At 69.9% G+C, this 14,812-nt stretch overlaps 2 protein-coding genes across 2 annotated transcripts; one reads left to right on the top strand and one right to left on the bottom strand.

The window, feature by feature from the left end:
- The first annotated feature begins 5,076 nt into the window (after window positions 1–5,076).
- PLVAP (plasmalemma vesicle associated protein) lies at window positions 5,077–7,842 on the top strand. The gene is made up of 6 exons (XM_076359220.1): window positions 5,077–5,473; window positions 5,869–5,959; window positions 6,172–6,758; window positions 7,123–7,246; window positions 7,356–7,434; window positions 7,538–7,842. Exons 1-6 carry the CDS (start codon window positions 5,096–5,098, stop codon window positions 7,542–7,544), a joined length of 1,266 nt encoding a protein of 421 aa, XP_076215335.1. The 5' UTR covers window positions 5,077–5,095; the 3' UTR covers window positions 7,545–7,842.
- Window positions 7,843–9,091: 1,249 nt separating this feature from the next.
- GTPBP3 (GTP binding protein 3, mitochondrial) lies at window positions 9,092–12,336 on the bottom strand. Its single transcript, XM_076359208.1, has 9 exons — window positions 12,296–12,336; window positions 11,407–11,642; window positions 10,958–11,044; window positions 10,645–10,847; window positions 10,457–10,529; window positions 10,227–10,370; window positions 9,922–10,087; window positions 9,535–9,813; window positions 9,092–9,439 (listed from the first exon to the last, which is right to left on the bottom strand). The coding sequence occupies exons 1-9, from the start codon at window positions 12,331–12,333 to the stop codon at window positions 9,208–9,210; spliced, it is 1,458 nt and encodes a 485-aa protein (XP_076215323.1). The 5' UTR covers window positions 12,334–12,336; the 3' UTR covers window positions 9,092–9,207.
- Between the last annotated feature and the right edge of the window lie 2,476 nt (window positions 12,337–14,812).

The following is a 14,812-nucleotide window of genomic DNA, read 5'->3' on the forward strand; positions in this document are numbered from 1 at the left end:
GGTGCTGGCGAGGATGGAGACAGGGGGGTCCTCGGCCACCCAGCTACATGCAAGGGAAGAGTGATGCTGGAGCGGAGAGGGGGGGGTCTGGGGGAGCTCAGTAGCCAAGACTCCCCCTGCGGGGGAGTTTGATCAGGCTCGTGGAAAGCCCCAGCATTGATGGGAAGGATGCTGCAGACGAGCAATCCCCGGAGAGCAAAGGCCGGCTGCAAAGATGAGCCAGGAAGGGGGGGCGGCAGCCCTGGGAGAGGGGGACTGGCAGCACCCTGGGGGTGCACGGCTGCCTTCCTGCATGGGATGCCCCAAGAGGGGAGCCCCTGCTGCTCCCGGTCCCTCGGCACAGCCCTGGTCCTGCCGTCTCCCTGCCCGGGTGCTCGTGACCGGCTGGGGACAGCTATTCTTAGCTGTGACCGAGCTGCTCCGCACACATATAATTACCCCGTCCCAAAGCAGCAGCGGAGGCTGGAGCCGGTGTGGAGCTGCCGTTTCTCTCCTCCCAGGTATTTTTAGCTGTGGCCCTGGCTGGGAAAGGGCCTGGCCCCAGCGCCACAGCCGCAGCCCGGAGGAAGAGCTGGGTCCCACCGCCCCTCCGGGCTCATCCGGCCGAACAATGGCCCGGAGAGGCTGGAAAAGTGCTCCGGCTTCCCGGGGCTGGCGCCGGGAGCGGGGCTGGGCTGTGCAGCCTCTCGGGGACCCGGCTGGGGGGAGCCCTGTCCCCTCCCAAGCACTAGGGATGCCACTTACGGGGCGCTTGAGTGGCCTGGGGCTCCCGTGACATCCCTGGTGCACCAGCATCCTCTCACCAAACTCAGGCTGAGCCATCCCTCCAGAGAAGAGGGATTTTCCCCAAATCCATGTCCCTACCCCTTCGAGAAACGTGACGGGGGGACCTGAGGCCACCAGGAGCATGGGGACAGCTTGGGGACACAGGGAGGTGGTGAGGAGGGGCAGGGCTCCAGCAGCAGATGAAGAGACGGGAGGACACTGCCCACCCCTGTCCCCACGCCGCCGTGTCCCCTCTCCCCAGGCCACGCTGGAGGCCAACATGACGGCGCTGCGGGACGAAGTGCTGGCCCTGCGGCGCAAGCGGGCTGAGCTGGCCCGCGGCAAGGCGGCTCTGCAAGGTGAGGTCTGTCTGGACACCGTCTCCCTCTGTCCGTCCCCTGGGAGCAGCGGCGTGGAGCACAGGTCCCCCACCACCCTGTGCAAGGAGCCCGCCCAGGGGTCCTGCAGCCGCATGCCCTTTGGGGGCAATGCCCAGTGGGGCAGGCTTGCATTTGGGGTGTCGGGGTTTGGGGTGCGCGGGTGACCCCACTGTCCCCTTCGTCCCGCAGAGGAGCTGGCACGGGGCGAGGAGCAGGTGCTGGGGCTGCGGCAGCGGCTGGAGGAGGCGGCGGAGCAGCGGCGAGTGCTGCGGGCGCGGGGGGAGCAGTGTGAGGCCCGGCAGAGAGAGCTCGAGGCCACCCTGTAAGGTCCTTGTCCCCCCCCGCCATGGGCTGGGCACCCCAGAGCATCCACCCCCCCCAGCCCCGCACCCAGCCTGACCCCAACCTTCCAGCCCCACCACCACCCTGCCCTGTCCCTCTCTCCCCATGGGGACCGTCCTCTGTCCCCCCATCCCAGGGCAGGGAGACCCCCTCCCGCAGCTTCGCTCTCCCCGCAGGCAGGACTACGCGGCCGAGGTCGACGCGCTGCGGCGGCGGGCGAGGGACCGAGCGACTGGGCGCAGGTGCCCTCCGTCCCGGTACTTTCTGTGGGTGCTCCCTGCCTGTGTGGCTGCGGGGGGGGGGGAAGAGATGCCCCAGGCATCCGTCTGGGGAGGGGGATTCACCGGTGCAGCCAGCCCTGGTGCTCACGGGCACGCTTCCCGGCGTGTGCCATCGTCACCGGTGTCCCCAGGGGAGCAGGACGCGGGGGCCGTGCGGGGACTCACTCCCTGCCCTCCCCTCTTTTGCAGGAAGGGCTGAAGCCCCGCAGCTCCCCCCGCCCCCCTCCCTGCCGGGGGGCTGGGGGCCGGCCCCCCCCCCGCTGAGCCCAGCATTCCCAGTCCCACAGCGCCCCTTAGCACTGGGACCCAGCAGCGGCTCAGCCCCGGCCGCGTCTGACCGGAGCCAGCGCGTCCAGGTGAACGATGCCGGTGGGTCACAGGGTGCCCCGATCCCCACCGTGTGTCCCGATCCTGCCGTCTGTCGTGATGCTGCCGTCTGTCCTGATCCCGCCGTGTCCCGATGCCACCGCGTGTCCTGATCCTGCCGCCCGTCGTGATGCTACCGTGCGTCCCGGTCCTGCTGCGTGTCCCCGTGCCACCACCGCAGCAGGACGGCAGGACCGGAGGGGTCGGTCATCCGGCTTTTGAGCAGAGTTTTAGCTCAACCGAGGGATGGTTTCCCCACCGACTGCTCGGAGCTGCTCTTTAATCAGCTCTGGGGTTTGATGCCGCGTTCCCAGCGCGCTCCAGAAACTGGGGAGACTGGGCAGGCGTTTGGGCAATAAAGGCTGCTCTGCTCACCGGGACGTCTCCCCGTGCCACCAGCCTGGCTGTCCCCCTGTTCCCCCTGAGCCCAGCCGTCCCCCCCAGCCCAGCTGTCCCCACAGCCCAACCGTCCGTCCCCCCCCCAGCCCAGCTGTCCCCACAGCCCTGCTCAGGCATCACGCAGACCCCGGGGCTTTAACCGGGCTCTGCCACCACGGCGCCCAGAGGCTGCCAGGGCAGGACCCAGCTCTGCCAGGGACCCCGCAGGCACCCCGGGGGGGCCCAGCCAGGGACAGGGGGGCCGAGGCGGGGAGGGGGGACGGGGATCAGCAGCTGCTGCTGTTTTGCAGTCGCTTCCCAGCATCTTTGATCCGCTTTGAAGAAGGTTTCCAGGAAAGTTGCAGATTTTTCCTGCCGCCGCCGCCGCGGTATCCTGTGCAGAGGGCAGGCAGGCCGTGCGCAGGCATCCGGCCTCCTCCTGCCTGCACTGCCCGTGGGGGATCGCACCCCGTGCTCCCCACTGCCCCCCCGGCTCGGGGGGCTGGGGAAGGTGCTGGCATGCGGCTTTCCAGGTGAAAGTGCCTCTGCAAGGCAGCCCCCAGTCGTGTCGGGGCTCCCCAGGCTGCGGAGCCTGTGGGGGGACGGGACACCAGCCCCGTTGCCGCACCCCAAACCTGGTGGTCCCAAAGTGGAGACCCCAGCCCCGCAGCAGCTTGGGACAGGGAAGGGAACCGGGCAGAGCCATTCCCATGGCCCAACCTCAATGCAGCACCAGCCCTCAGCATGGGAAGGATTAATTATAGCCAGGAGGCTAATTGGAAAATGGGACAGGGGCAGGGTCTGCAGCGCTGGTGGGGCTGGACGCCCCATCAGGATCCCCGGTGACCCCGGGAGGCTGCAGGGAGCCCTTGGGGTGGGCTGCCAGAGGGAGCATCTGACCAGCGAAGTCAGTGGCACGCCAGGGTCCCAGGGTCAGGGGTCCGGCAGAGCCCCGGTAGCGTCCCCACGTCAGGGCCCGGGGGGGGCCGGGGGTGACTCACCGTTATTTGCAGCTCAGGAAGGAAACGGCAGTAGCTGAGAATGGATTCAGGACTGACACCATCCCGGCCATCGCAGACGCTTCCCGGTCCCCAGGGACCGCGGCGCAGCCAGAAGGCAGGAAACAACGAGCAGCTCGAGGTCAGCGCCCGGCGTGGCCCCACACCTCGGCCCCCCTGGCCAGCCCCCCCCATCCCGGGCTGGGCATCCTGCAGAGCTGGAGGGGTCCCGGGCGCAGCCGGCCCCTCCACCACAGCCCAGGGCTCCCATGGGATGGGGACGGGGTGGCGATGGCCGTGGCCAGGATCTGAACATGGTCCAGCTCAGCCCAGATCTGGGGGTGCCCATCCTGCAGCCCAGATACCTGGTCTGTGGCCACCGGCGCTGAGGGTTGGACAGGCAGCATCCCCCCTCCCTCCAGTCCCTGCCATGGTGCTGCCCACACCCGATGCGACCCCTTTTCCCTGCACTGAGGAACCCCTCCATGTCCCCAGCCTGTCCCCAAGCCAGTCCTCACCCCCAGGCTCCCCCCTCAGCCCAGCATGGGGCCCAGGGGACCCCAGACCTGGAGCGGGACAGGGGAGACGGCTGCAAACCCGTGGCTCTTTCCATCCGTGCCCGGCTGGGCTGAGCCGCCCTGGCAGCGATGCTGGCATGGGTGGCCGTCCTCGCACGGCGCCAGGGCCACCCGCGCTCCACGTGCTTGGCTGGGGCTTCCTCAGCAGCCTGGGGACCCGGTGGTCCCACACGCAGGTGGGCATGGAGAGGTCGGGATTTGCCCCTTGCTCCCCTCCACTGGCTGCTCTCTGCCCAGCAGAGATGTCCCCGGCGGGGGACAGAGACCAGGAGCGGCTCCCCAGGCCCCGCGGCAGGATGGTGGCTCTGCGGGGTGACAGCACCCATGGGCGCCACAGCTGCAGGTTCCCACCAGTGGCTTCATCCCACAGCCGCCACCACGTCACCCACCCTAGCCCACTGCCACCCTACCTGCAAGCCAGGGCCTGGCCGCATCCTTCCCCTGCTCGTGAGCTGCCTGCGAGGTGCAGGAAAGCAGACGTGGAGCATCAGTCCCTGCATGCCATTGACCTGGCGAGCAGCAAGGTCCGGCGGTGACTCGCGTGCCATCGTCCCACCACGAGGACATGGCGTCAGGACCAACCCGGGGCGCCCAGTGCAGGCGGTGGGATCCTCCTCCATCACCCCACCAGCGAGCGCCGGCAGCCGTAGCCCACCCTGCCTGCCCCCGAGGACTCATTCCCCGGGCATCCCCGGTGCCCGCCGTGCCGGGGGCTATTTCAGGGTGAGAGCTGGTCCTGGGGGAGTGCCAGGCCCCGGCACAGGCCGGGTGGAGCGGGGTCCCAGGCTTCGCCCCCGTCCGTTATCAACTGGGAACAGTTCTCACAAAACAGAAGCTGCGTCGTGATAACCTGGCGGGTCTGAGGCATCCGGAGAGGCAGGAAGGAGCCCAGCAGAAGGAAATATTAAATAGAGCAATATAAACACGGTGGCGGGAGCGAGCTCCGCCCCGGCGTGGCCCCATTGAAAGGGCCTGCTGCGGGGTGGGGTGTGCAGAGCATCGGCAGGATGGAGAAGAGCAGCTACGCCATGGCCAAGTTTGGTCTGGAGGCCAAGGAAGCGATGCCCAAGCGGGACTGTGGGTTTTACGTGAAGTACATCTTCCTCTTCACCTCCCTCATCCAATTCCTCATCATCCTGGGGCTGGTGCTGTTCATGGTGTACGGCAACGCGCAGGCAGGCACCGACACGCACCTCCGGCTGCTGGAGGAGCAGCTGCAGGATCGCTACAACAAGATCATCACCCTCAGCGGGAGGAACATCAACCTGACGCGCACCCTCAACGCCACCCTCAAGGAGAAGCAAGGGCTGCAGGCCCTCGCCCAGAAGGTGCAACGGGACCTGGATAAGTGCAATAGCACCCAGGCTCCCAACTCCATCCCCAAGGTGAGCCCCCCTCCCTGGGGAGGGAAGGCAAAGCCCCCCGGGTACTGGGGGCAGCAACCCACCCATGGGTGCTGGGGGCCGCGAGGAGCCGGGACCTCGCTTCAGCCCCGCAAGCTTCAGCAGGGATGGACGAGAGGGTGCGGGGGGGCAGAGCCCGCTGGCGACGCTGACGTGCCCCCGCCAGCCCCGGGGGTGCTCTCAGCCTTGGCATCCCACAGGCAGTCGCTGGCCAAGGGGGTTCCAATCTCGCAGCCCCCCCCTCCTCATCCTTCCCAACCCCCTGCCCTCGCCGGCCCCCAGCGCTCTCACCACCACCCAGGGGGAGCGAGGCGATGCCGGGGGGGGTCCTTGCAGGATGCTCTGACCCCCCCCTTCTCTTCCTCCCCCCACCTCAGCTGCAGGAGATGATGAGGATCATCTTCTACCAGAAGACGAAGCTGGACGAATGCCACATGACCATCAGCCTCATCAACGCCAGCTGCAGCGGTAAGGGACCCCCCCCACACCCCACCCTGAGCACCCCCCTCCCAGCCCCCCGGGGACCCGCAGCACCCCTCGGGGACCTGCCGCAGCCTGTGCAGGGGGTCTGCCCCCTCTCTGGGCCAAGCAGGGGTGTCACCCCGAGATGTGGGGTGGGAGTCGGGGGGGTGGGGGGAACCATGCACCCCAACCCTGTGCCCCCCCCCCCCCCCCCGCAGCCGAGAAGGCATTGCTGCGGAGCCAGCTGGACCAGACAGCCCTGGCCAAGAAGGAGCTGGAGGAAAACTGCCGCAAAGCGGGTGCCACGCTGACCAAAGCCACCCAGGAGCAGGAGAGCTGCCAGCGGGACCTGCTCACCACCAGGACCATCTGCGAGTCCACCAAAACCAACCTGGAGCTCCTGAAGCACGAGTGCGGCTCCTTGAGGTCCGACGTGAGCTACTCCTTCCAGCGCATCAAGATGCTCAGCCCATACAGCTGCAGCGCAGTCCACGAGCAGCTCAGCTGGTTGACGCAGCAGACGGAGGGGCTTTTCCTCTGGCAGCAGGAACGAGAGACCAAATACGTGGGGAAAAGCGTCTGCGACATGAACCTGCTCCAGTGTCGCATCAACTGCTCCGGGGAGAAGCAGGAGTTGGAGAAGCGGCTGCAGGACGTCGAGAAACAGGTCAAGGGCGGCCAGGAGGAGAAGAAGAAGCTGCTGATGGAGAAGGAGCAACTTGGCAAGGAGCTGGAGGAGAAGAGCAAAGCCGCCGCGCAGGCTGGGTACTTCAAGGAGCAGCTCAACATCTGCATGGGCTCCAAGGTGAGGGAGCTGCCGGGGCACGGGGATGTCCCCGGGCACCCTCCGCGGCCACGCCGGGAGTACAAGAGGCCAGGCACTTACACCTTTTTTTTTGCACATGTAATTTTGCATGTGCATCTTTCTTTTGCACATGCACTTCTGCAAACGCACCTTTGCACGTGCATTTTCTTTTGCACACACACTTTTGCACATGCATCTTTCTTTTGCAAACACACTTCTACACACGTGCTTCTGCACGACCGCGGGTGCACCCCAGGCAGGGACAAGCCGCTGCAGCACCCTCAGGCCCCCTTCACCCAGAGGTGCCGTGCCGAGGGGGGCAGCGGTGCCAGCGCTGACCGCCACCGCCCGCTCTCCTCTGCAGATGGACGTCTTCTTCGACATCACGGGCTCGCGGTTGCCGGGGGGCGGCGGGCGGCCGGGACCCTTCGCCAGCACAGGCTCCTACGCAGATGCTCTGAGGAACCAGGGCATCTTCGGGAATATGGGTGAGTCCTGGGGGGTAGGGGGGGGGCTTGCTGTGGGACCAGCCCCCCTGTCACGCTGGGGGCCACCATCCCCCCTCCCGGCTCAGGCCCCGCTGCTCCATCCCACCAGGCAAAATCAACGCGGAAGAGATCCAGCGGTCGGTGCAGAAGATCATGGAGCAGTACACGTCCACCCTGAAGAACCCCAGGTGAGGGGGGCCAGCGCGGGAGCCCGCCGGGCTGGAGGGGTGGAGGGGGCTGGGGATGCCAGGGGCGAGCGGTGCCAGGGGCCTGATCCTGCCCTCTCCGCAGTGGCTAATGGCCGAGCGGCGCATGGAAGACAGCAGCGAGGGGCTCGAGGACAAGCCCAGGAGGTGCTTCCCACGGCACGGATGGCAAACTCCGACTGGGAGCGAGCGGCCGGCACTGCCACCATCCTCCCCCCGCTCCAGGGGGACCGCCAGCATGGCGGGGGCCAGGGCCACCCTTCCCTGTCCCCTTCCCCGAGCCCCCGCGCTCGTCCCCTCCCGCACGCTCGCCTACCCCGTGCATGTACCCGTATGCTTGGAGACGGGGTGGTTGGCAGCTGTAAATACAGCCAGCCCTGAGCACCGACACAGCTCACCGCACGTGTGCCTGGATGCCTATTGGGGGGGGGGGGGGACGCCGTGTGCACGGGCCATGACCGGGATGGGGAGCGGGTACATCCCGTCCCGGCTTCACGTGCCCTTTTGGGGGGGCTGCCATCCCCCCCACCAGGAAACCCAACCCCGGCAGCACAGGGCAAACCCCGGCCCTGGGCTTTCCCTGCTCGCTAGCAGGAAGCGCGCGAGGCCGAGCAAGCGGGAAGCCCTTGGCCGCCGAGCCCCGTCCTGCCACCGAGCCACCTCGGCACGCCGGGGTGTGGGGCCGGGGTGCAGCGGCAGGCGCAGGACGTGCCAAACGCGGTGATTAATCGCCGGCTCCTGCTCCTTCCTGTTGAAAGAGCCTTTCCTGCCTGCCGGGCTGCCCGCACGCCATCCCCTGCCGCAGGCGGCACGTAGTGCTCCTGGCGCATCCCCATCCCCACCGCCACCTCCATCCCCAGCCAGCACCCCCAGGTCCCATTCGGGTCCCCCGAGCCGCATACCCCCCGGGATACACGCAGCCACGTGCTCCCCCCACCCACCGCTGCCCAAGGATGGGGACGCCGCCGGGTCCCCCCGTCCCTGCCCAGCCCCTGGAAGCGCACGGTGCCAGGGTGGGATCGGGGTGATGGAGGGACTCCCCCAGGAACCACGGCCCCAGCTGCCCATGCCGCCCCCACGCAGCCCGGCTGGGAAACTGGGGGGACCCGCTTGCTGCCAGAGGATTTTCTGGAGCCCCACTATAAATCATCATGGAGCACCAGGCGCTTCCGAAGCCCGGGGGCCCCAGCTCCAGGTCAGGAGAGCAGGGGGTCCCCAGGGAGCCGCCACCTTTGGGGTTACAGAGCCCAAAGCTGCCAGGTGGGTGCAAGAGCTGGGGGGATTCCGTGGCTCTCCAGGTTGGGGCTGTGCCCCCGGGCGGGGCCCAAGACCCCCACGCTGTCTCCCTGGGGCTGGGGGTGCACTTGGGGTGCCAGGATGGACCCCACCGGGATGCCGAGCCCTGCGTCCCCCATGGCATGGCGTGGAAGGGGGATGCCCCAGGGGGGAAGCCCGGGGTGGCTTTTCCTTTCCAGCCGCTCCAGCTCCTTGTTTGTCCTCCTGGCCAGGAAACAGGGCCTCTCCCGGTGTTTTTTTCCGTGTCTGGGGCTCGGGACACGCTTCCCCCGGCCAGGAAAACACCGCAGCCCGGCACAGGGATGCCGAGCCCCGCGGCACTGGGGACCAGGGAGGGGCAAGATGCCAGAGCCGACAAAGGCACCACGGTTTAATATCAGCACGGAGCCAAGAGCTCCCCTGCCCGCGGTCCTTGACCTTGGTGGCACTGCGGCAGGGGGACCCCCCCCGCTGCGCCCCTCACTTGCCAACGCAGAAGTCCCTGAAGATGATGTCGAGAACGTCCTCGGCGCCCACGTGGCCAGTGATCCGGCCGAGGTGCCGCCGCGCCAACCGCAACCGCTCAGCTGCCAGCCCCAGGTCCTGCCGGCGCTCCCAGCCATAGCGTGCCAGCGCCGCCGCGCAGTCGCCCAGGTGGAGGCTGTGCCGGCTCTGCGTCAGGCTGGGCGAGCCTGCCAGGGGGTCTCCACATCTGGGGGGGGGGGGGGGCGGAGAAACCAGCCTGGAGCACCCATCCGAGCCAGGACGGTATGTCTGGTGTCCCCCCCCCGCGCCCCCTGCACTCACAGCCGTGCCAGCTGCCGTGCCAGCAGCTCCAGGAGGTGGTCGAGCCCCTCGCCCGTCTTGCAGGAGAGGAGGGTGGTGGGGGGCAGGGGGTCCCCCCGGGCGCAGGCGTCGCGCAGGGCCCCCCCGCCCCCCGGCAGCAGGTCGGCCTTGTTGAGGACCAGGATGCAGGGGGTGGTGGCGGGGGGCAGCAGGGACCCCAGGGCAGCCCCCAGCCCGGCCGGCTCAGCGGGCACCACCGCGGCATCCAGCACGGCCAACACCAGGTCCGCTTGCTGCAGCCTGGGGTGGGGGGTGGCAGGGTAGGGCAAGGGGCCGCATCCTGCCAACTCCCAGCCATCCCAGCCCCTGCGGTGGGGGGTACCCCCAGCCCGGCCCCCCCAGCCTCACCGGTCCCGCGCGCGGCTGACCCCCTCCTGCTCAACAGGGTCGGTGGCATCACGGAGGCCGGCTGTGTCGCTCAGCACCAGGGGGTAACCGCCAACGTTCAGGGCCACCTCCACCACGTCCCGCGTCGTCCCCGCCACCGGCGACACGATGGCTGCCGGACGCCGGCCTGGCGGGGGGGACGACACGACACAGGGAACAATGCTGGGGACCCCCCTGTCCTTGCAGCGTCAGGGACAGTGGCTGCCCTTCCCCAGGGAAGGGGAACCTCGTCCAGGCTGTGAGCAGCCCCCCCGCGCCCCACTCACAGAGCAGGTTGAGCAGGCTGCTCTTGCCCACGTTGGGGGGGCCGGCAATGACGGCGTGGACCCCCCCGCGGAGCAGCTCCCCGCGGCGCCCATCCTGCAGGTGGGCACCGATCTCCTGCTCCAGCCCCCGCACGGTGGCATCCACTGCAGGGAGAGAGAAGGGGGACGTGGCAGGAGGGGACAGCAGGGACAGGGTGTCCCAGCCCCCCCGCCACCCTGCCAGCCCTCACCTTGGGATAAGACCTCTTCCTCCACGTTGTCATCCTCACTGAAGTCGATATAGGCTTCAAGGTGGGCGAGAGCCTGGGGACAAGGAGGGGGTCAGCGGGGACAGCCCGGCCCTGTGTCCCCAAGCCACCCATGCGCCAGCGGAGGAACCCAGGCAGCGGGATCCAAGCCCGTGCCCCACCACCCTTACCTGGGTGAGGGTCTCACTCCAGCGCTGGTAGAGCCGGCCCAGGTCGCCCTCCATCTGCCGCAGCGCCTGCCGCCGCTGGGCCTCCGTCTCCGCCCGGATCAGGTCCCCCAGCCCCTCGGCCGCCGTCAGGTCCAGCTTCCCGCGGTGGAAGGCTCGGCGCGTGAACTCCCCGGGCTCGGCAGGACGCAGCCCGGGCAGGCGCCCTGCCAGCCCCGGGGTGAGCCCCCCTCCCCGAGCTGGGGCCACCCTCCGGCAGCACCCCGGGGGCCAGGACCCGAGGGGAGGGGGGGAGGAGAGACAGGGGGAGCCTCACCCAGCGCCCGCAGCACCCCGCTCACCACCGCCGGCCCGCCATGCACGTGCAGCTCGGCGCAGTCCTCCCCGGTGAAGCTCTGGGGACCTGCAGAACCAGGACACAGCTTGTACGGGCACCGGCTGAGCCCACCGCTGCGAGCTCGCCCCCGGCCGGATCCAGCACACCCCATCCTTTCCCCTCCCGTGGCAGCATGCATGCTTCGACCCCACAGGGGCTTCTGGGGGGGTCCGGAGAGACCCCCTGCTAGCAGCTGTGCTGCAGCTATATACGATCAGTGCAAAGGGGCCAGTGTTGAGCCGGGACCATCCCCACCGGCATCCGCACTTAGCCGGATTCACGGTGCCAGGGAAGCCAAGAGGGGCTGAGCCCTGCCTGTACTGGGCACCGAGACCCCCACCAAGCACCAAGCCCCCCCACCAAGCACCGAGACCTGATGCCACCCCCACCTGGGAACCAGACAACGAGGCCGCGGTCCAGGGGCTCGGCGGTGGCGGGGTCGCGGATGCGCCTCAGGGCCAGGACGCGGGGCGGGGGCAGCTCGGGGCGCCCGGTGAGGGTCTGCAGGGCCCCGCGGCTGCCCGGCCCGCTGGTGCGGATGACGGCCACCCCGCACCGCCCGTGTCCCGAGGAGACGGCGAAGATGGTGTCCCCCCGCGCCGTGGAGCACAGGCGCTGCGCCCACCTGCGACGGGGCAGGCAGCCCGGAGAGGGGGTGCAGGGGTGGGAGGTCCCCTGTCCACACCCCCAGATGGGCAGAGAGGGTGCAGGGATGCACAACCCCCCATTCACTCCCCCGGACCCTTCCCCGTGCACCCCACAGACCCAAGGGGGCTTCCACTGGAGCCTGGGGTGCAGACCCCTCCCTATGCCCCCCCAAGATGCTGGGGTGCATCCCTTCCTTCTGCAGCCCCCCACCCCAGGTTGCACCCCTTCCCCGTGCGCCCTGCCAGGCCCAGGGCAGGCAGGGTGCAGGGGTGCACCCCTTTACCCCGGCAGCCCCCTCCGTGCACACACACCTGTGCGCACCCCTCTGCTTTGGGGTGCATCCTCAACCCACGGCCCCCCAAAGGCACCAGGGTGCACCCCCCCTTTCCCTGTGCACCCCCCCTACGAGGGTGCACCCCCTCTCGTCCACCCCCACCTCCAGGTGCTCCCCTCCCCATGCACCCCCTCCCCAGGTGCTCCCCCTCCCCACGCACCCTCTCCCCAGGGCACCCCTTCCCCGTGCACCACCCCTACTCCGGGGTACCTCCAGCCCCAGGCGTACCCCCTCCCGTGCACCCCCTCCCCAGGGTCCCCCCACCCCGGGGAACCCCCACCCCGGGGTGCCCCCACCTGCGTCCCGCCGCGCTCAGCGCCCTCCGCAGCGCCATGAGCCCCCGGCACGCGCCGCCCGCCCGCCCCTCGCAGCGGCCTCAGCGCAGGCGCCTCGCCCCGCCCACCCGCGCGCGCCGATTGGCCAACGAACAGCGAGGGGCGGGCTTCATGCCGCGATCCCGTTTCTGATTGGTCAACGGGACAGCCATGACGTCGCGCCGCTGAGGCTGTGCAAGGGCCGATCGCTTCCGCCCGGTGCGGGGCGTGGCGCTGGCCGGGGCGGCCGCGGGGGTCCCTGCGCGTCCCCGCCGGTCCCTCCGAGGCACTACACGCCCGCTCGCCCCCCGGGTGCTGCCCCCGCAGGGTGTGGGGGAGCAGCGGGGCCCCCACGGGGATCCCCCCGGTATTGCGGGGCCGCCCTGCGGGTGTGGGGCCGGGCGGGAGCCAGACACCCGCAACCCCCGGCTGCACCCTAAAAATAACCCCCAGCACCGCAGGACCCTGAGCTGGGGGGTCCCCATGTCCGGGGGGGGGGGGCCAGCACCCGCGTCCCCCCATGGCAGAGCCCACCCCTGCCCGGTCCCTGTCCTACCGTCCGCTCTGCACCCACTGGTGTCCCCGTCCCTCGGGGGTGGGGGTTCCCTTCACCCCCCTCCGACACGGGCTGTCCAGGAGCGCTTGGGCTTTTTGGGGCCCCCTGCTCACTCTGGGGGGGTTCCTGTGCTGGGCACCCCCAGGCCCCGAGGCAGCTGAGCCCCGGCTCCGCACCCAGCCAAGCTGGAGCTGCTCTTCCATGGGGAACCCCAACCACGTCCCGGGGGTCTCACCCCCCCAGCGGGGGCCAGGGCTGGCCCCTGGGCTGCGGGGTGGGGGTTCTCGCATGCCGCCCCCGCCGTGTGCGCCGGGAGGGGCCCGCAGCCGCCCGCAGCCCCACCGCTCCGTGAACCATAGAGATTTTCCCCAAGCAGCATCATGCCGCGGTACCCGCTCCCTGTCCCGTTCTCCGTCCCGTTCTCCATCCCGTTCCCCATCCCGCCCCCATCCCGCTCCCCATCCCGCTCCCCATCCCTTCCCCGGGGCTGGTGGACCCCCCCCACCCTGTCCCCATCCCATCCCCTCCTGCTGAGGGGCCAAGGCTTGCAGGGGCCGAACCAGCCGGTGCACAGGGGCTGGGGTGCGGGCAGCCAGGACGATGGGGTCCCCCCTGCTCTGGGGGGGGTCTCCCCTCACAGTCCCCAGATTCTCGGCTCAGTTTGCAGCGGTTTTGGGTCTGCTGGGGCCTGGGGAGGGCTGCGGGCTGCTGCGGTGGCGGGGGGGGGGGACGGGGGGGACGGCCATGCAGACAAAGGCGCTGGAGCAGGGAGGAGCGAGCAGCAGCATGGCCGGGATGCTGGCCAGGATGCTGGCAGGGATGCAGGCAGGGATGCAGGCAGGGATGCTGGCAGGGATGCTGGAATCCCCGGGATGCTGGAGACCCCGTCAATGTCGCCTCCTGTGCTAAATCCCTGCGGACACCCCCAAATCTCCCGTGTCCGTCCCCCCCCCCATGCTCTGTGGGCCAGGGACAAGGGACAGGAACCCAGAGGAGGAGCTGCAAGCAGAGAGCATCGGCTCTGGGGCTGAGGGGGGGGGGTTCCCCGGGGGCTTCAGGGTCCTCGGGTGCGCGTGCCCCACACGCAGAGCCCTGCAAGGCCCTGGGGCAGACCCCAGGTGACCCGGCCAGCCGGGACCCCCTCCCCACCCTGGGGTGCAGAAGCTTTTCCTTGTGCCCCCCCCTTCACCCCCCAGCTCTGAGCGGCTCGGCCTTCCCCTCCCTGCCAGGCAGCTGGACTCGGCCCGCGGGGGTCCCAGGAGGGTCTAGTGGGGGTTTGGGCTCTGCTCTTCTGACCCCCCGTGCTTGGCCAAGACGGGGACGGTGGCCAGGCCTGTCCTGGGAGACGCGCCAGCCTGTGCCCGTCCCCCCCGTCCCCACCCCCACCTCCAGCTGCCAAAACATAGATGCCAGAGGAGGGGACGGCTCCTTGTGGCACCGTTCATCGGCGCTGGCACCCAGCCCCTGCCCCAAAATAGCCGCGGGCGTGCACGGAGCTCGGGGGGTGTGAGCGGGACCTGGCACAGGGGTGCCCCCCGCCCCAACGCCTGCGCTGCTGTGGGGCTCACAGGGTGCCCTGGCCGGGCTCCCCAGGACCCTCCGGCCCTGCGGGGGGCTGGGTGGGGGTCCCCCCGAGTGACCGGGGCCGGGCTGTGGGGTGGGGGGGGGCAGAGGAAGGCTCCCGAAAGGTCAGGGAGGCGGCGTGCAGCCCCGCTCGGGTTACCGGGCTGCCCCCTCCCCGCCCCGGGCCCTCCAGGGAACCGCCTGACCGGTCGTGCCGGGCGCCGTGCCGGGGCGGGGGGGCACGGGGGGGGCACGGGGGGGCGGGGGGGATGGGGGGAATGCGGGGCAGCCCCGGGGGCAAGCAGGGCGGGGGGGGGTTGGGGATGCAAGGGGCAGCCCGGGTGGGGCGGAGGGGGGGGACACGCTGGGGACGTGGGACA

The sequence above is a fragment of the Aptenodytes patagonicus genome, chromosome 25, assembly GCF_965638725.1.
Source record: "Aptenodytes patagonicus chromosome 25, bAptPat1.pri.cur, whole genome shotgun sequence".
Classification (NCBI taxonomy): domain Eukaryota; kingdom Metazoa; phylum Chordata; class Aves; order Sphenisciformes; family Spheniscidae; genus Aptenodytes; species Aptenodytes patagonicus.